This window comes from Chenopodium album, chromosome 6 (genome assembly GCF_948465745.1).
Source record: "Chenopodium album chromosome 6, dcCheAlbu1.1, whole genome shotgun sequence".
In the NCBI taxonomy this organism is placed as follows: domain Eukaryota; kingdom Viridiplantae; phylum Streptophyta; class Magnoliopsida; order Caryophyllales; family Amaranthaceae; genus Chenopodium; species Chenopodium album.
The window spans coordinates 73,154,466-73,175,649 of NC_137839.1; the positions used below are offsets into that span (position 1 = coordinate 73,154,466).

General features: G+C 32.1%; 3 protein-coding genes across 4 annotated transcripts; all 3 read right to left on the minus strand.

The window, feature by feature from the left end:
- Positions 1 to 3,260: 3,260 nt before the first annotated feature.
- Positions 3,261 to 7,250, minus strand: LOC145635223 (putative 2-carboxy-D-arabinitol-1-phosphatase). Of its 2 annotated transcripts, none has more exons than XM_081686513.1 (7): positions 6,941 to 7,250; positions 5,347 to 5,468; positions 4,581 to 4,700; positions 4,391 to 4,490; positions 3,970 to 4,109; positions 3,774 to 3,853; positions 3,261 to 3,673 (listed from the first exon to the last, which is right to left on the minus strand). In XM_081686513.1, exons 1-7 carry the CDS (start codon positions 7,095 to 7,097, stop codon positions 3,547 to 3,549), a joined length of 846 nt encoding a protein of 281 aa, XP_081542639.1. In that variant the 5' UTR covers positions 7,098 to 7,250; the 3' UTR covers positions 3,261 to 3,546. The 2 variants fall into 2 exon arrangements, with proteins under 2 accessions (XP_081542639.1, XP_081542638.1); XM_081686512.1 differs by having other exon boundaries at positions 5,347 to 5,498; positions 6,941 to 7,249.
- A 1,930-nt stretch (positions 7,251 to 9,180) lies between these two features.
- LOC145635225 (CASP-like protein 1C2) lies at positions 9,181 to 11,382 on the minus strand. The gene is made up of 3 exons (XM_081686514.1): positions 11,079 to 11,382; positions 10,860 to 10,962; positions 9,181 to 9,614 (listed from the first exon to the last, which is right to left on the minus strand). The coding sequence occupies exons 1-3, from the start codon at positions 11,231 to 11,233 to the stop codon at positions 9,381 to 9,383; spliced, it is 492 nt and encodes a 163-aa protein (XP_081542640.1). The 5' UTR covers positions 11,234 to 11,382; the 3' UTR covers positions 9,181 to 9,380.
- A 7,569-nt stretch (positions 11,383 to 18,951) lies between these two features.
- Positions 18,952 to 19,944, minus strand: LOC145637212 (uncharacterized). Its single transcript, XM_081688690.1, has 2 exons — positions 19,890 to 19,944; positions 18,952 to 19,736 (listed from the first exon to the last, which is right to left on the minus strand). The coding sequence occupies exons 1-2, from the start codon at positions 19,942 to 19,944 to the stop codon at positions 18,952 to 18,954; spliced, it is 840 nt and encodes a 279-aa protein (XP_081544816.1).
- Positions 19,945 to 21,184: the final 1,240 nt, after the last annotated feature.

A 21,184-nucleotide genomic window follows, 5' to 3' on the forward strand; every position in this document is an offset into this window, starting at 1 on the left:
AGCAGTCTATGTTGATGATATCCTTGTTACAGGATCAGATTCTGCTGAAATTGAATACTTCAAAGCTCATTTACATGCTCAATTCAGCATCAAAGATCTTGGTGTATTGAATTATTTTTTGGGAATTGAGGTAACACACCTATCTTCTGGGATTCTTCTAACTCAGAAGAAATTCACTAAAAAATTGCTTAGTGAATGTCAAATGGATGTGTCAAAGCTTGCTAAAACACCTCTTCCTACTGGGGTGAAACTACAGGATGTTGAAGGTGAATACTATCCTGATCCAGAGTTGTACAGATCTTTGGTAGGAAAATTGAATTTTCTATCTAATACCAGGCCTGACATTGCTTACTCAGTCTAGACTTTGAGTCAATTTCTTCAGCAGCCCAGACTTTCTCATGTTAAAGCATTGTAGCATGTCCTTAGGTATATTGCTCATACTCTAGGGCAAGGTATTCTGCTCAGAGCTTCTACTAAGCTCACTCTCCAGGCATTTTCTGATTCAGATTGGGCATCTTGTCCAACCACAAGAAGATCTGTGACTGGCTATGTTCTTCTTTTGGGAAACTCCCCTGTATCTTGGAAGTCCAAGAAACAGACTACAATCTCAAAGAGCTCAAGTGAGGCTGAGTATAGAGCCATGGCTGCAGCTGCATCAGAGACTACGTGGCTTGTCAGGCTACTTTTTTATCTAGGTATTACAGACTTGCTGCCTGTAACTCTCAATTGTGACAATCAAAGTGCAATACACATTGGCAGAAATCCTGTCTTTCATGAGCGTACTAAGCACATTGAATTGGATTGTCATTTCACCAGGGATAAAGTTCTTGAGGGCTTGATCCAACTGACTTATCTTCCTACAGCAGAGCAACTTGCAGATATCATGACAAAAGCTCTGTCAGTAACCCAGCACTCTAAACTTTCTTCCAAGCTGCTCATGTCTGAAGACTCAATCCATTCCAGCTTGCGGGGGGATGTTGATGATACTGCAGAATATGATGATGCTGATTATTTCTGCTAGAGTCATGCTTATGGCATGTTTGCCACGTAGGCTAAGTTTGTTACAAGATTCTTGCTTAGTCAGCAATTCTGTTATGTTTTTGTTGCTTGTAATAGAAGCTAAGCATAGAGTATTATAGCTAAGTATAAATATTCATGTTGTAGCTATTTTTAATTCTCAATTCAATTAAATGAGAATACTCTCCCCTCTTTTTCTCTCTCTAATTTCTTCTCTCTCTAGTTCATATTGTTCTTCATTGATTTCTTATAGCAGATTTCAATAAATTTATACAACTTCCATTTCAAAAAAATAAATAAATAAATAAATACAACTTCTCTCGAAAATCCACCTCTTTGTATAATACAAATATTATTATTAGAAAATTTTACACGGACAATAATTTCTCTAAATTGTTTGGTTTCAAAAGGCATAAACCATAAACTTAAGTACACTTAATTAATTGCTTTTAAAGAATATCAATCATTCATTATGCATGAATAGATCTAGATTCATAATAATTGTGACTCTATATGAATCATTTTATGAGCTTTAGCTTCATTGCTTTTTAATTCGAACACTTCATAAGTATTTTTAGTTTTTTAAACAAAAGTCTAAGGAATGTTTACAAACTGTACTAGTACTCCATATATTAAATCGACATAGGGTTTCTTTTTTGGGCAATGAAGTTGGCTTATGCGTCAAGTATAATAAAAAATAATTAAAAATTAAGCGAATCAAATAACGTAATCTGGTGATGAAATCATGAAAGTACTTGTAAAAAATATGACATGAAGTCATTTTATAATTGAGATCCAAAATAAGATTTCTTCTTCTACATGATTGCTATTTGCTAATGTATGATATGTGTCATAGGATTATGCCGAGCCTTTCTCTCTCTACTATGTAGGCCCTTGTGTCTTATGATTTTATACTAATAATTGTCACGAATTTGGTCATGCAAATGATGGGATGATGCAAATGTTTTTTTTTAGGTAAGAATGTAAGATGAAGGATCCTATCTGACTTAAGTTAGCGGGCTAGATAATTTTGAGAGAGTGGGGAAAAGGCAAGAAAATCTCATCCTCCTCTCCTCTCCTCTCCACTAGACCAAGCTTAGCTTGGTGTATATACTAAGGGTGAGCATGGGACGGGTACATGTACCGTTAGTACTAACGGTTCGGGTACCCGATAACCAATATCACTAAAAGTGATATCCATAACCCGAACCGATAAGTTCGGGTTCCCGGACTTCGGGTACCCGAATTTTCGGAACGGTTATCGGGTACCCTATAAAGTATCCAATAGTGATAATTAAACTTAAAAAATTAGTTATTATGATATTTTTCAACACTAATTAACAACAATACCACATGATCTTGACCAAATTATTAATAACATTACTAATTATTGATATTTATAGTGATTATGAAGTAATGTAAGAGTTTAAATATTGAAAAGATAGATTTAAGTAGGAAAAAAAACAAAATAATTGCTTATCGGAACGGAACGGGTACCCGTTAATTTTAAAATGATACCCAAAAACCATACCCGATAACAAATTATCGGAACGGGCACCCGAACCGTTATGGTTATCGGATCGGGTACCCTAATTTTCGGAACGGTAACGGAACGGGTTTTCGGGTTTTCGGTTTTTCGGGTAGTTTTGCTCAGCCCTAGTATATACTCATAATTGTCTATCTAAATACTATTGAAAATTTGAAAGGGATTGTCCAAAATGTATTATCATGATATCATTTAAACTTTTTTTTTATCACTAAACATCATTTAATTACTCGAGCTAGCTTTTAGAGTGGTTTTTAGGGGACCAAGTAAAAACTGTAACCTAATTTTTAAAATATTTAAAACAGTTTTACCTTATATAGAGTACACATTTATGAATTCGAAAATGGGGGGTGTTGAGGCTCTCAATGGTTTTCCTAATGTTTTGCTTATATATTTCAATATTTGGGGTGACACAAGATTTGAATTAAATATCTTCTCTCTTGTATGAGGTTCTCGGATTTGAAGTATGAATGTAGTGAGTTTGCTTTAGACAAGCACTTAAACTATGGAAATTTGTTCTATTTTCTATGATGGGTGCAAGTTTTTGGACGAAACAAGGCCTAAGTTCATGTGATATGTACCTAAATACATATACTGTACAAGTATACAACTTATAAGTTCTTATGAGGGCCATAATGGCAAGCTTGGAACCGTTTAGATCGAGGATGGAGCTTGAACAAAAAGCATACAATTGGTATAGACAAATGAAACCAGAGGTAAACATGAAGATTATATAATCATTTAAGCTATATACACTGGTGTATCAGTTAACTTTATCAGTGTATCAGTTAACATTATCAGTCACTTACAATGATTGATACCAGTACTGACATCCCAAAAACCGATAAGTTACAATGAATTGCCAGAAACACTTCAAGAAGTATGATATCGAATGGAATCAGAATTTTCAAGCTAGAACAGAATCGGTTTAATTACTTAGCTGTGGTCTCGTGATCTCCCCTTCCAGAAAGTTGTAACAAAATTCAGTGCATATAAGTGAGATCAGTGTACATGTGGGCAGTCATGTTCAGAGAATGAAGCATAGCTTCTCCTCTTTTGTTGAAATTCAGTACACAAATTCCGCCATTGTTCACATCAATTGCGCGAAATCTAAATTACCATGAAATAATCAGCCTGTTATTAACTTTTAAAGACACAGCCAGAATATATTAATAGAAAAGCTTCTCACGCATGAATCGCCATAGCATACCTTTCTGGGCCTAGCCCTAGAGCTGTGCAGACGAGTGCCCTCAATATTGATTTGTGAGTGACCACCAAAAAGCTCTTCCCCTAATAAACAGAAGAAATCAACGCATCAAAGTTGAAAGCACTGCCACACATCATAAAATAGATTTGATGTCTGCAAGCTCACAACGTTCACAATGATTAGAGAAGAAAGTGCTTACAGGGTTTGACAAGATTTCTCTCCAAGTTTCAGCAGTTGTCACCCACAAATCCCTAATAGGATAGGTGCCGTTCACATTGAAGTTTACAGGATCTTCCCTCCAGGTTGTATATTCCTTGGGATATCTCTGTTTAGCATCCTCTGCCTCGAAATGCTGAACATGATTCAATTTCTCTCTTTTGTCCGCAAAATATTTGGTGCAAATATCATAATCTCATACAGAAATTTGAATAACGAATACATGAATCTGCATGCTTAGCTCTCGTGTTTTCTGTGATGTTTTAATCTTTTAACAGGAATTTAATTATTTTCCGTACTCATACTAAACTCCAGCACAAGAATTGTACGAAAAGTATGAGTCCAATTCAAATCTAATTTATAGATAATAAGCGAAATTTTATCACTAAACAACAGGAACTGACCATTTTTCATGCCCTCCAAGAAAAAAAGATGAACCTCCTTCAAAGAATCATAGAAAATAAGTGCTTCTTTTCTCCCTTGCCATAGTATTTCAGCAGTAGACTGCAATGAATTGACACAGATGGAAATCATTAAATTATGAACTACCTAAAGTTTCAGATTAACTACTAAAACAACTCATAAGTCTCAAACCTTAGCACGAGATATTGGACTTGCGAAGCATTTATCAAAATGTATATTTGCTAACGCCTTCCTACATCTCTCCGCCTGCTTTGCTCCCTCATCTGTCAGAACAGACAAGTCCGAACTTCCCTGGTGTATCAAAACTGGATCAATCTTCAGATATAACACTATTGGTAAACATCAAAATTATTCAACCAACAACTTCATTATATGCATAGGTGATTATTTTCTTGAATCTCAAGATTCTCAACATATGATTTATCCACATCCTAACATTGAAGGCTGCATAGGTTTTCACTTATATAAAGCAAAGTTTTAAGAAACTCAAGGCATACTTGCAAAATATTTGAGTAATAAATGCAAGATGAAAAACTTAAATAATCTTTTGGCTATAATATATTTTGGTTATGCTAAAACATCCCAATATAGAAAGTAATAACAGATAATGAGCTTGGCTGCTTAGGAAGGCTGCTGCATCATGTTCCATATTCTATCGCCTACCCCTACACTCTAATTGAGAAACTGGGATTTAAGGAACTCTCTTTCTCACTCTCTCCACTACTCCACTTAGACAAAAGCACAAAACTACAGAGCTTAATATTGCCCAGAAGAGGTGCTTTGCTGATAACTTCATGCACAAGAGTTCAAAACTAACAAGGTAAAGACAATATGATTACTGCTCAAGACAAAGATAAGACTGTTATAGCAGCTTGTAAGATAGTTAAGACGTAATAGAACCAAATTTAAAAAATGCCTTGGACGAGAAGCAACAAACCTGAACTCTACTTTCAGCATTCCATGAGCTAAGGCCATGCCTGACAAGTGTTATCTTCTTTGGGGAAGATAATTGCTCAGAAGAAAGAGATGTAGTTGCCTTCTGAAAATCCAATGCACCACCTGTGAGAGAAATAGCGTCCTTAAAATTCTCTGTTCAATAGAGACAATATTTTGTCAATTTTAATTGGAAAAAGCTAAAACATTCACTTTATTTCACAAAAAAATTCTTCAAACAAAACTTTGTGAAAAAGATGGTAAAAATAGAAGGGAGAACCCATGGTGAGAGCCACAGACAAGGTCGACTGCATTAGTGGCAAGAAAAAAACATGCATAAACAGCAATCACCATTATATCACAGCTTATTGCAAATTCCTTGGTGCAACAATGGGTTTAAGAGGGTTTCTATTTCTAAAGATTGCCATCTTCCTCACTCGTTCGTAGAGGTTATACTATAATTGATTTTATTCATAAGTCAAATCATATAAATATTTGCATGACACAAAATTGAGCTTGTAATATTTAAACTACTAATATCTTCTATTCTTCATTTTGCTTGAAGATTATATACAAGTTGTTTCCTTTCCAGTAGTTTCTTGCCTCAAATTCATAATTTTTTCCTGTTCCTTCCTCAAATACACATGTTCTCTACATATATGATGGTCAAAATTAGGAAAGTCAAATGCCAATGCCATGCGCATGGTAAAGCTATGTCACCCCAAGTAAGTCCAATATCACCATGGTAAGCGAAAATTGCAAATCAAGTGGAAATGTTGTAAATAAGTCAACAAAAAAACCTAGTCAGCATAACATTTTGGTAACAAAATCAACAAGTGTATGCTCCACAATTATAATGAATTTGTTGATTTTATCATAAACAATCTCATGCTTACTTTGTTTGTTTACTAATTTACATAAATACCACTTGATTTGCAATCAAGTTTATCAAGGTGATAAATTTGAATACACATTTCACCCCATGATATTTCTTGTTTTCCATCCTATCCATATAGGGGTTTGTACTGAGTGGAGATGGAAACATATGAAGAACAACACACGCTACGAGACGGAATTGTAATACCATGGACATAGCATGATACTTTCCTTGTAACCATCATATAATATCACCTACCAAATCAGCAATTACAGCCTTAGTCCAATTGAAAAATGAAAGTGTAAGGTAAGAAGTTCATGTTTTAGGGCCTGTTCTCATACGTTTATTTTCAGCTCAGCTCAGCCCAGTCTATGAGAACAGGCCCTTAGTCCAAGTGAAACTAGTACAAATGATAAATTGAAGAGTGAATTAACATTAATCTTTAGTCTGTAAATAGCAAATTCCCACACACATTGATATAATTTACAATCATCCCAAATTCACAATGCATAAAAGAAACACAACATTCATGGAAAATTTATCACATCTCATTGCTAACTCTAGTTTAAATAAATGCTAAGCAAATCAACTTCAAAACACAAGAACTAAAGGGGAAATTGAATTAATCATAGTAAGTTGAAATTTTAGAACGGTAGAAAGTACGGAATTGAACCATGAAAATACAGCACTTAAAATTAGAGAGATAATGAATGAAATATACCAGTAATTGAGGAAAAGTCAGGAGATGAAGATGAACAGTGAATCCGAATTCTTGATCTTCTTCCATAAATGGGATTTTGCAACTTAGAAATGTGGGTTGAAGGAAAATTCAAATGGGTTGATGCTAGAATTGCTCCAGTAATTGGTACACTACTCATCTTCAGAGAAGAGAAAAAATTTCCAAACCCAGATTTGTATGGATTTTCAGTTTGTTTTTGTCAAGAAACAATTAGTTTGGACTCGAGGCCATAATTTGATCCATGTCGCTAATGTGGACTTGTCTTGTGGATAAACAGAACATTCTTTTTCATGTGCTCCGGTATTGTCTTGTTTTGTGGTCTTCGTCTAGGTCGGGTCAATTTTATTCGAGTCATTTCAGATTAACTAAGGGTTTGTTCTGATTAACTAAACTGAGCTGAACTGAATTGAAATGAGCTGAACTGAATTGAACTGAGCTGAACTGAACTGAACTGAACTTGTTAATTAGTGATTTTTAACTACAGGTTAGTGATCTTTGATTATTTATTGATTATTTATTATTATACATATGTCTATATACAAATGTACATATTATTAATAATAATAATAATAATAATAATAATATTATTATTATTATTATTATTATTACTAATCATTGATGATTATTATTATTATTATTTATTGATTATTATTATTAGTATTATTATTATTATTATTGTTGTTGTTGTTATTATTATTATTATTTATTGATGATTATTATTATTATTTATTGATTATTATTATTAGTATTATTATTTCAATTATTATTGTTATTATTATTATTATTTATTGATGATTATTATTATTATTTATTACTTATTTATTATTATTATTATTATTATTATTATTGTTAATATTATTATTATTATTATTATTGTTGTTGTTGTTGTTGTTGTTGTTGGTGTTGTTGTTGTTGTCGTTGTAATAAGAGCTTAAAAGAATGAAATTTGGCTTTATATCATTAGCAATATCATTAGACGTAAATTAAGAGTTGAACTGAACTGAACTGAAGTGAACTGAATTTCAACGGAAGAGAACAGGCCCTAACATTTGGGTTGGGGCGGATTATTCGAGTTTTATGTATATTTCGGGTCAAGTATCAGGTTGAATTCAAATTGGGTCAATTTAAGGTCAAGTATGTTCGTCACAGATCAGAATTAGATTGTTTGTTCATTTTTGTGTCGATTTTGTGAATCAAGCTCAAATCAATAATTTTATTTGGTTTGTGAGTTAAGTTACGGTTGGGGATGAAACAATTTAAGTCATTAACGGAGCCGGACATTTTATTTTAGATATTAGGTAATTTTAGTTTGGGATATTTCGAGTATCAGGTTTGTTCGGGTCAAGTTATTCGGGTCAACTTTGAATTGGGTCATATCGATTGTCGAATCTGGTATAAAGATATAATCAAGTCGGGTCAGGTATGGGTAGATTTCGGATTTTGGGTCAGAGTTGTCAAATCTAGGCGGGTTTAATTGACGGATTATTTGACTTCCGACAAATGGACAAAGTAGAACCGTAGAAGCTATTCAGAAATTTTGAACTACTCCGTAAAATTTAAATTGGATAAGAATTTAGCAAAGCCCAAACCAAAATACAGATGGAGTTTGGTGGTGGTCTGATGATTACAAAAGTATAAATTGTGCTTGTAACTATCATGGGTGGTTAAACAATAGAGATTGCATCTCTAACATGCATTTGCCCCCATGCCCAATCATCTGCCAATATAAAACACTGCCTTAAGGAAAACAAAAAACTTGTGATATTTCCTTTAACCTCAAAAAATAAAAAATAAAAAATAAAAAAACACTAACACAAACACATTTTGCATTTTGATTTGTTAAAATTTTGACACAAATTGAAAAATAAGATGAATAAATAATCTGAGTTATCTGGATTTATTTCTTCCAATGGTGAGACTAATAGTCAATTAAGATGTCATTTTATGACGACAATTAAAATTAATATTTCAAGTTTTTGTATGATATAATTGATCTTTATTTTCATATATATTACGGAGTACTATATTAAAGCTTTTGTAAGATTTTTATTTATAAATTAAGACATCGTTAATGATAGAGTATAAAACATATTTCTAGGTCTCAACCATCAGCTTAAGCTTTTGGTTGAGTTGATCCTCTAACATGGTATCAGAGCCAGACTCACAATATGGGACCTTAAATGGCTTAAAGTATACTGGGCCAAGAGTAGGTCCATGTGAGGGGGAGTGAAAAAGCACTCTAGCCCGAAAAATCAAAGAAAAAAAAAAAGTGTACACATATCTAAGTCATAGTGAAAATGATAGAGAGTATATAGCGAAAATTACATGAAAGTATGGGAAATGGGAATAATAATAATAACTCACTAAATTTGATGGTATACATACATTACATTAACTAATAAATTGTAGCTAGCTAGAAAAATCAGGTGGAAGCAGGAAATAGAGGACTAAGAACAGCATGAAGGGAGTAGAGAAGGAGCACAAAATAGATGATTGCAGCAACGAAGCCAACGGCGAGGGCAGCGCTGGTCTGATCACAAAATTTAGGGACTTGCCCGCATATCGCTAGCCATCCTGCATGACTATTCCCTTTCTTTCCTACGTATGCTATTGCCAATGCTGCCGATGCTGCTGAAGTCAAAAGTAGCGTCACTACCTGCACGTTTTGTGCCCGTAAATTAGTTAATGACATCGTTTCGCACCAACAAAAATACTCCTATAAGCTAAGCCGCTAAGGTAGGCTATGTGTGTGGACGGTATAGTAGTTATATGACCCACGAGGAACTCATCAACGAGAAAATACAAGTTTATCTCCATGATAAATAAAAAAATAAAAAAAAAAAATTTCTAGTGGCATTTCTATAAATAAGTTAACAACTTTGGTGTCGTTTGGTTGCTATGGGATTACTTCCCATAGGAATTTGTATTTCATGGGAATTAAATTCCTACATTAAAATCATGAGAATTGTATAAAGATGTTTGGTTGGCATGAGGTAAGTTGCAAATCATAGGAAGTTTAACTTACCTAGGGGGGGTTAGGTAATTAACTTCCCATGTTTTGTGGGAAGTCACAATTCCCATGAATTTGCAATTCCCTCATTTACACTTTTTATTGTCAACCAAACAACTCATGCATTTTCAAATTCCCATGATTTTCCACTTCCCCCATTTTCTTTGTGTAACCAAACAACCCATTTTATTAAATGTGGGTCCCACTAATGTTGATTTATTTATGAAAATATCACGCTAACTATGATATTTGTTGATTTATTTTCCGAAATGTCACTAGATAAACAATTTTTGTTTTATTGTTTATCATGAAAATAAATTGGGACTCCCTTCATCATTCAAGTGGTAAGACTTCTTTTGTTAAGCACGTTAAAAGACTATAAAAGACTTTTAATTCCAACTTAATGAAAAAAAAAAAACCTTAATGAAAGCCTCTAACGAGAGGATTGTTTTATGGACTATTTTTTTTTTTTACAAAAAACGAGAGGATTGTTCAGAACACAAATACGAGTACAAGATTAAAAGACCCTTTTATTTAAGAGCGATTTCTCTTCTCCATTATTGTGTACAGTTTCACTGTTGACTAATCACTCAATTATTATACCTCTTACATAATTACTCCGAATAATAAAAAAAAAATTAATGATTTGACTCATTTGAAAATGGTTTTTAATCATCAATAACTTTCTTGCAAGACATTATCCCTTAGGGTATCCTCTTTTCTATATCAATACGTAATAATTAAGATAAATAAATTTCTTTTCTATACTAATAATAATTAAGATAAATAAATTTTTGCTTGATTGTTTTTTAACTGGTTTATTGAAAATAACAAGAAAACAGAGCAATTTGACCAAAACAGAGAGAAACAGAGAAAGAGGCCGGAATTTACCATGTCTAAAACCAGAATAAGGCGCCATAGCAAGTTCTTGAAAGGCAGCAAAAGAACCACCAGAGAATAAAAGCTTACTACTGCATACGCAATCACAAAGTACCTACATTTTCACACCCGCGTTTTCAACAAATTCAAATTAATTCAACGTCACAAATCATAACTATTAATCCCAAACAAAGAGAGTATATATCAAATAACGATACTATGATGACTTACTTGAAAGACGGAGAATTTGTGAATTTAGCGTCGAATTTGATCCCTAACACAGAAGCAGAATCATGGGCTGTGCCCATAACAATAGTTGCAACAATAGTACATGCCAAAGCTATAAGCCTAAGAACAAAGGTAATAATACCTTTAATCTTGCTCATATTATACTAATCATAAAAAAATATATCTTGATTAATCAAGATAAATATCTTGTATATATATTCAACTAAATTTTTTGTGTGATGAAATAGTATAGAAGAGAATTATGCAAAGTTTCAAACGCTTATTAAAATGAAATAGTAGTAATATTTATGTGTACGTAAGTGTTGAGGAGAGAGAAAGATTGGTAGGTAAGGCAGATAAAAAGTGGAGCAACGAGCATATACATACATGTTAAATTCCCTACTTTTCGGCCTTAATAATGAAATTAGTTTTCTTAGGTTACCTAGCAACTTTTATTTTATTCTCCAAATTAATTTTGTCTATACATTTTTGTTTGTATGCTTGTTTATGGAAATATCTTTAAATTTGTAGTGAATTTGTGATAGTCAATGTGTGTTTTTCTCACTTATTGTTTCTTCTTTACCTTGTTTTCTTAGGTTACCTAGCAATAAATTTTATTTTTGTCTGATAATTTGTTATGTTTATTGATTTTAAGGATTTACATGATTGAAATAAGGAGGAAGGGTATTACATTAAAACAATTCAATAACCAAAGTAAAAAGATAACGCATTATTGGATATTACTTCAGAAAGTAAGCATTTTTATATGTTTGTAATAAGCTATACAAGTTTTTTTATTTTGATGACAACATTTTTCTTTATTTGGATTATTTTTTACTATTCTTTGAAACTCATACTCCCTCCATCCCATAATACATAAGACGTGGACTTTTTTTTTTCACTATTTATGCATTAGGTTTGACCATAATTTTTTACTAACATAATAAAAATATATTTTATCATAAAACATGTTGTTAGATAGGTTTTAATATAAAATTTCATAATATAATTTCAAAAATAATCTTCATTAATATATAATTATATAAAAATAGAGTCAAACTAGTGCGTTGGCACGTGTACAATGTTTGACTAAGTCATGTATTATGAGACAGAGGAAGTACATTAACTTAACTAAAAAAAATGTCTCCATCAATTGCATTGTCAACAGGTTAAGGATGGTTCAACTTGGTCATTTAGAGACTAAGGGCCTGTTCTCTTCCGTTGAAATTCAGTTCAGTTCAGTTCAGCTCAGCTCTTAATTTACGTCTAATGATATTGCTAATGATATAAAGCCAAATAATAATAATAATAATAATAATAATAATAATAATAATAATAATAATAATAATATTAACAACAACAACAACAACAACAACAACAACAACAACAACAACAACAACAACAACAACAACAACAACAACAACAACAACAATAATAATAATAATAATCAATAAGTAATAAATAATAATAATAATAATAATCATCAATAAATAATAATAATAATACTAAAAATAATCAATAAATAATAATAATAATAATAATCAAAATTATTATTAATATGTACATTTGTATATATACACATATGTATAGTAATAAATAATCAATAAATAATCAAAGATCATTAATCCGTAGTTAGAAATCACTAATTAATAAGTTCAGTTCAGTTCAGTTCAGTTTAGTTCAGCTCAGTTCAGTTCAGCTCAGTTCAGTCAATCGGAACAGGCCCTAAGAGTCTACCTCACTCAATTAAGTTAATTTTTAAATTAATATTATGACTTTATCATTCAACTAACGTGCAAGTAAGTTTAATTTATCTCGGTTTATACACCCTAATAAATTATATTAGATAATTAGACATAGTTAGACTTTTACTTAGGAGCTTAGCACATACGTCTAGACATTAGACCTCAAGCTTAGGACATCTTGATACCCAAAATACGCTTACATTCCGATTAGAGTTGATAACTATTAAAAATAAGTCTAAACCCACAAATTTTTTTGTCAAAACCCAAATTAATCATATCCCATTGTACAATTATATATAAACAAAGCTAGAGTACAAAAAATTTAATTACGTGTGTCGGCAACGTTAAAATATTGAAGAAAAACAAAGATAAAAATATTTTTAAAGTACACTTATAAATTAGAGAAATTAAAACAAATAAAAACCAAGTTTTAAAATGTTTTTTGGAGTACATTTGTAAGGAAATTGTGTCATTTGTGGATTAGGCAGGTGAAAATAGACAAGTCGAATTCATGAAAATCTATGCATTATGGTAGCATGGACATTAATAATGATAGGCTAAAAATTCCAACAAGTCTTCTTCCATAAATATTTCAGGTGAACTACCACACTAAAATAAGAAGTATTCGGAAGTTGGAAAAACTATTTTTAGCTGCACACTTTTAAGATTTCTTCATGTTCTCTAAATGCACCGTGTTTTTTTTTAATTGCGTACTCTCTTTGTTTCATACTATTGTCATTATTTAAAAAAATAAAATAAAAACGGTTTAATGATGATTTAATTACGTAGTACTCCGTACAAGATTTCTTCCATATACTTTGCATTATTATGTACTTTGAGGTTGATGTTACACAAACCTATTGAATTAACAATTATTACGTATTACTTTTAGCATCAAGATATCTAAATGAACTTTGAAATTATGTCAACAAATATCAATGCAAAAAGCAAATTTAAACCTGGACATACTTGTCATACTTTTATAGTGCACTTCTTATTTATAATATTTTCTCTTTACTTTAACCGTCATATAATTTTAGGCAATTTAATTGATTTCAATATAATAAAAAGTGGGATATGAAATAATCCAACGTGATTTGAAAGATTCTAAGCCCCATCAAAAGAGAGACAAATATCAAGCAAAGACGAATCACTCCCTAGATGGTAAGAGGAGAATATGGAAAATCTAATACAGCAACTCATGCTTGACTCGAGGTTAACGAACATCAGTTGAGCAAGCTATGTCTCGACTCGATAATATATATTTTATTAATATATAATTTTGAAACAATGTTACCTATAGTCCTATACTATGGTTAAATTTTTTTGATTTTTTTTTATGAGGACACAATTTTTTATGCTTAATAAGAGTTAATTTATATTATCAAAAACTAAAGAGTAAATTTTAATAATAAATAAATAAAAAGGGAAACTTATATAAAGGAACTAAAAAATACATAATAAAGGTTTAATATTTAGAAGTACCGAAACCTTAACAAGTAAATCGTGAGCTACACGACTTGAAACTTTAACAAGCACAATTCGAGCATGGTACAATGAGCACAGCAAGTACCGAACCCTTGTAAAAAGTTTTCAAGTCAAATCGAACACTCTTTAGCTAGTGATTGGCTCGCTTGATTAGCACCCTTAAGCACTCCTATTCAACGCAGGTTCCAAAGAGAGAGATCATCATTACAAAAACGTAAATTATTGCGAGTTAGCCAGATGGCCCCAAGTAGACATTAGAAAAGAGTCCAGTCCAAACTAGTCCTTAAGAGAAGCAAGTAAGGAGACAAATCCAGAAAATCAGACCACAAACCAAGAGACGAAGATTGGGCTTTTAAATTACAAACTAGCCCAATAAACAAATTATTGGGCTTTTATATCAATTGGTCTTTTCTACACTCTAGTGCAGCTAAGATAGCTACAACAAGTGAAGTCTAAAACGCGCGGCCCAAATAAAAAATGAACATTTAGTTGAAAAATATGAACATGAAAAAAATGAACATATAAAAACAAAAAATGAACACGTAAAACAAATGAACATTTAATACTAAAAAGTGAACATGTTACAAGGAAATGATAATTTATTAAAAATGAATCTAATCATCATATAATCATAAATTTGCTAGACCACGACCTTAAAAATGAACATTTAGTTAGAAAAATGAACACATAAAAAAAAAAAAAAGAATATTCAGTAATAAAAAGTGAACATGTCAAAAAAAAGAAATGAACATTTAGTATATTAGAAATGAACCTTTATCATACAACCGTAAAATTGGGATCATATACATTGGAAATTCTCCAACTTAAAGGCAAATTCATTGTACATATCATATACTTTTTCATCACTTCTTAGTTGTTTCTTCACTAATTCAGAGTCTTTGTCTTCTACAAATACAATTAATCTGTACTCACTAAAATATAACAAATAATCAGAATTTTCATAATCATCACAAAATATCTTCATAATAATTATTTAGAATGTTTATAATATATAATCATCAATACAATACTTAAAAATATAAATAATATTCACTCTATATGTCATATGTGTTCATAATCAATAACAGATATATTCGTAAAGAATAACGAAAATATATATTCATAATAAATTGTTCAGATTTTCAAATAAATGTTCAGATAGTTTAACTTTCAACATATTATATTTTACTTTCAACCTAATAAAAATGAACATTTAGTATTAAAAAATGAACACTTATAAAATGAATATGTAACAAAAAGTTATGAACATTTAAGATATTAAAATGAACATGATTTTCATAAAGGTTCAAATTCATTGTACATAATTATTAATGAAAAATAAAGATAAAATAAATTGTCGAAATATGTTCATTTTTTATGTATTTAATATTCATTTTCGGTGTACTAAATGCTCATTTTGTAAAAGATGTTCATTTTAAATTCCTACGTATTCAGTTTTTTTTACAGAAATTATATTCAAGATCGATTGTAATTATTGAAACTCTAAAAAATTGATTATAAACCTTAAATCTAATCTTGATTCATCATAGAGAAAATAATTATTGATTTGTAACATGATTAGAAATCAAAAGAAAAAAAATCAAAAGAGAGAGAGAAAGATATGGGAGAGAGAAAATAACTACAAATTAAGTAATACAATTGATATTCATTAACAATTAAGCAATTTAATTGATATTCATCACAAACTCATAATAATTTCAAATAATGAAACAATAAATCATCATGCATGATCAACGAAGTCATACAAAATACAATTACAAATTGATAAAATCTAACCTCCATTGTTTTCTTTGACCTCAACTTTCTCTCTCCTCTATTTTTTTTCTTTCCTCTTTGATAAAGCCAAATGATTGAATCTGAAACTCATAGATTTAGAAAGAAAGGAGTATACCCATCAAAACACGAATTACTAACTCAAAATTTTATATAAAGAAGAAGAAAACTTTAAAGATTGAAGGGAAGTGAGGTAAAGAGGAAATAGAAAATTTTAAATTGAGAAGAAAACTGAAGAGAGAGAAAAATAATAGAGCTTAGAGCATCCCCACTAGTGAGCAAAAAAAATTCTCCTCATTCTCTCTCTACCCACTTTCTCTCTCTTCCCAACTAAATTTGCTCATGAGCATTTTTAGTGAGCAAAATCTATCCCACTAGTGAGCAAAAAAAAAATGCTCATCAATCTCTTTCCTACTTTTTCACATACCCCACCAATATCTCTCTCTCTTACACATCACCCTATTAATATTTATTATGTTTTGGTTAAATGAATATTTTTGGGTACTAATTACAATTATACTTTTATTTAATTTAATACAATTATTAAATATTCATTCATAATATTGAAATTTAATCGCAAATTAATTATAAATTTAATACAACATAAAATTTAATTAGCGTACGAATATATTTAATACTACAAACCAATAACGAACCTAGATTTTAAACGTACGATTGATACTCTATTAAATTGTCATCTTACGACAAATTTATTTTTTTTACTCATTAGTAGAACCATATTTTTGCCAAATGTGTTCCACTAAATCCGCTTTTAATTGAACATGAGTGTCTCTATCACGTAGTGACATTCTTCTGTGGACGTACGTATCGAAATCAACGTTTGGCGGTCGGCCAACATTGAATTCAAAAGGCTCGTTGTTGTTAACTGTAGCACTTGTAGTGGGTCTTGTAATTTGCGGGCAATCTTGTTCATAGTACCTTCTTAAAACTTCGGCCCGAGCATAGTTGTGTCGTTCATCTTCGACAATCATGTTGTGCATAATGATACAAGCTTTCATTATGTCACACAATATGTCTTCGTTAAACGCAAGGGAGGGTTGTCGTAGAATGGCAAACCTAGCCTGTAAAACCCCAAAAGCCCGTTCAACGTCCTTCCGAGCTGCAGCTTGTTTATCAGCAAATAATTTATCCTTTTGAAGTTGTGGAAGTGTTATACCTTGAATAAAAGTAGCCCATTTTGGGTAAATGCCATCTGCTAAGTAATAGCCCAGGTTGTACTCATGGTCGTTCACGGTGAAATGAATTGGAGGTGCCCGACCATGAAGAACATCATCAAAGACCGGAGATCGGTAAAGGACATTAAGATCATTACAAGATCCCGGGATCCCAAAGAATGCATGCCAAATCCATAAATCTTGATCTGCAACGGCCTCCAGAATGAGGGTTGCATTTTTATTACGGCCTGCGTATTGCGCTTTCCAAGCCATAGGACAATTCTTCCACTCCCAATGCATGCAGTCAATGCTACCTATCATACCAGGAAAACCTCGCATTTCATTTTGATGCAAGATTCTCCTTAAATCTTCGTCGGTGGGACTTCTGAGATATTCAGCTTCAAAATGTGTAATAACCCCTTGACAAAAATGTTGCAAAGCCAATCTGGAGATAGTTTCGCCAATGCGCAGATACTCATCCACCGCATCTGGACAGGTACCGTACGCCAACATTCTAATCGCAGCGGTGCATTTCTGCAACGGTGATAACCCAAGCCTTCCAGCTGCATTCCTACGCTGCTGGAAGAATTGATCCCCCTCGACCACCTTGTTCATAATCCTACAAAACAAAGGTCGTTGCATTCGAAATCTACGCCGGAATTGTTTGTCGCTATAAACTGGATTACTTGCAAAGTAATCATTAAATAATTGAACATTCCCCTTTTCCCTATCTCTTCTATCCGTATTCCCTCTACGCTCTGGAACACATTCAACATCGGAAACGGGTTGGGGTTGTGTTTGGTTGTTATACAACAAAGTTGGTAGATGGGTTGTGACAAATTCGTCAACTAAATGATCAAATTCAACGTATTGATCAGAATCAGACGAGCTGGAGGTTGAGCTAATGGAAAACATTGTGTTTGCTGGTTCCTTGGGTGTTTGGATATTTTTGAGGAGTTGGATTATATTTGCGTGAGATGGTATCACTATCATTTATAAGCATGAAAACTCAATGACAAGTCCAAAATATGAATGACAATTCCATGACTGATGAAACATGATTGACAATTCAATGAGTGATGAAACATGATTGACAATTCAATGACACTTAAGATAGTAAGACAGAAAAGAATCTTGACTATTCAAAATACAATTATACAACTGACATGAAATACATATGACTACTCAATGTCTAATAAGACAAGGGACATGAATACAACTCATAAAAATTAAACTAATTAAAGATTAACTAAGTAAAGAAAGCTAACCTCAAAATAGTACTAATTAAAATTGAACAAAATAAAGATATACTAATTAAAGATAAAATAATTAAACAAATCTAAACTCAGAATACAACTAATTAAAAATAAACTAATTAAAATTGAACAAAATAAAGATAATTAAAATTGAACAAAATAAAGGTAATAATAGATAAACTAATTAAACAAATCTAACCAAATAATACAACTAATTAAAAATAAACTAATTAAGGAAATACAGTCAATTTCTACCGTAGACTAATTGAAGTAACTCGTCCTTGTGGGCCTCTTCAGCTGGAGTGAGTGGTGTTGTCCTTGCTAAAAGTGATTGAAGCATATCAAAATTCATCTTCTTCTTTGCTAAATCAACTTGTTTTTGCTTCCTCTTTTCCTTTTCTCTATCAAGTTCCAACCGTTATTGTCGTAAATTTGCCTCCCTTTCTCTAACCTCAGTACACACCTTTATCTGCTCACTAATGCTCAATATTGCACTTTCGGAAGCAACTGCTTTGCCCTTACGCTTAGCCTTCGTTTTTTTGACACCGTCTGGTCGTGGTAATCCTCCGGACATAAATCCATCAGTACAGATTTCATTCTCACTCTCCGCCCTAAACCTTTTCCCACTTCCACTGCTATCTTCCTCATCATCAGCACCGCAACCCTTTCTTTCCTCTTTTGACAGACCCCATCTTAGTTTAGTCCTCCACTTCAGATCTTTATTAACCATTTCCACTCCATGTGGAAATGCAAAATTATGTTGTGGATTAGAGGAGATATAAAACAACTTGGAAGCATGTTTAATTCGATCGGCTTCGTTGTAACCACTTCCGCTTTCAGGGAGTTTGCCCGCCTCCTCATAGCAATTAGTCCACTGTAGCAAATCAGCTGCCATTCTTCTCCAATGTGTCTCCAAACTCTTCATAGGTCTTGGCGGGAGAATATGCGGTTTCTCAGCTTGTAGTTTACAGTAAGCTGCATGAACTTTTCGCCATAGTTCAGATGCCTTTTGGCTCGTACCACGAAGCGCATCATCACTTAGTTCTAGGTAGAACCCAATTAGAGCTTCATCCTCAGCAACCGACCAAATGCGACTCGCTTTGGCAAGTGGTTGATTAGCCAGAATCCTTGGAGGTGGTGGAGGGTACTGTGGTGTCTCCGGAACAGTTTCTTCTTGGCTGACATCGTACTTAGAGTTGCTCCCTTCGGTAACGGAAGGAGTTTGTTGCTAAAAAAAAGTGTTTTCATTGTTGGGAATTTGTGGAGGTATTGGTTGATGAACGGAATTTTGAGAAGAAGGGTTGCCTAATCTTTCTAGGAATAATTGAAAATTTGGACTACTTATGAAATCATCACCTAAATCAGAAAAATGTTGAGCAAGTTGATTGTAATTAGGGTTGTTTGGATCCATTATGTTGTGTAATAAATTAAAAACAACAATATATACTTAAGAGGCACACCTAAATTAAAATAAAATAACGTTAATAACGTTTTAAATAATTTCTGAGTGCTACAAAAAGTAATTAAATAATTTTTTTTTTTTTTTTGTTGAGAAAAAAAGTAGTTATACTAAAAAATAAAGAGTAATATTAGAAAATGAAAATTTAATCTAACTAAACTTGGGAGTAAAAATAATAAAGAGTTTTTAGGATTTTTTAAACTAAAAAAAAAAAAAAATTGCTACTTAAAATATCATTAATAACGTTTTGAAAAATTATTAAAGTACTAAAAACAGTAATTAAAAATAATAAACCAAAAAAAAAAAAAAAACCTTTCTCAACTTTATATTAGAAAATATAACATAAATCTCACTAGAAATGAGATTAAGTGTAATATTGAGTGTTTTTGTGATTTTTGAAATTATACCAAAATATGTCAAAATGGATCTCTATTTGTAGAGAAAAAAAATATATAACCGTTGATGAATTATTTTTTTTAATAAATTTAAAACGGCCAAATTACCGTTTAAATTTAATTACCGTTGCTAAACGGTAACATTTTTTGATTGGAGGAACAAGCTGACAGGGACGCGTGTCAGCTTCCTATTCGCTGGACTGACGCGCCCCTGTCAGCAGCTATATTTATTTATTTTTTGCTTGGCTGCCAACAAAACGACGTGTTTTGGGGGATAGTTCTTCAGACCAAACCCCAAAACTCGTCGTTTTGAGGGTGTGAAAAGCAAAAAAAAAATGTCGGTTAGTGCTATTGCTGGGCCCCACGATTTCACTGTTCATTTTCATTTTTGCTCATAGGATGAGCAAATTTAATTATGCTCATGAGCATATTTTGCTTTGCTCATTAGTGGGGAAGCAAATAAAGCAATTTTGCTCATGAGCAAAATTCTCCTCACTGATGGGAATGCTTTTAGGAAGAAGAAGAAAGAAAATTAAGATATAGGGAAGAAAAAAAAAAACGTATGTTCATTTTAACGTATTATATGTTCATATTTATTGCTGTTGCAGCTAGCTTAGCTGCACTAGAATGCAGCCAAGAATTTGTACCTTTATATTACAAACAAGCCCAATAAATAGAGTATTGGGCTTTTAAATTACAAGATAGCCCAACAAACCTAATATTCGGGCTGAACCGGTCCGGTTCAGCAAGCACCGCCCTAAAAACCCACGAACCGCTTCTCTTCGTCTATAAAAGCA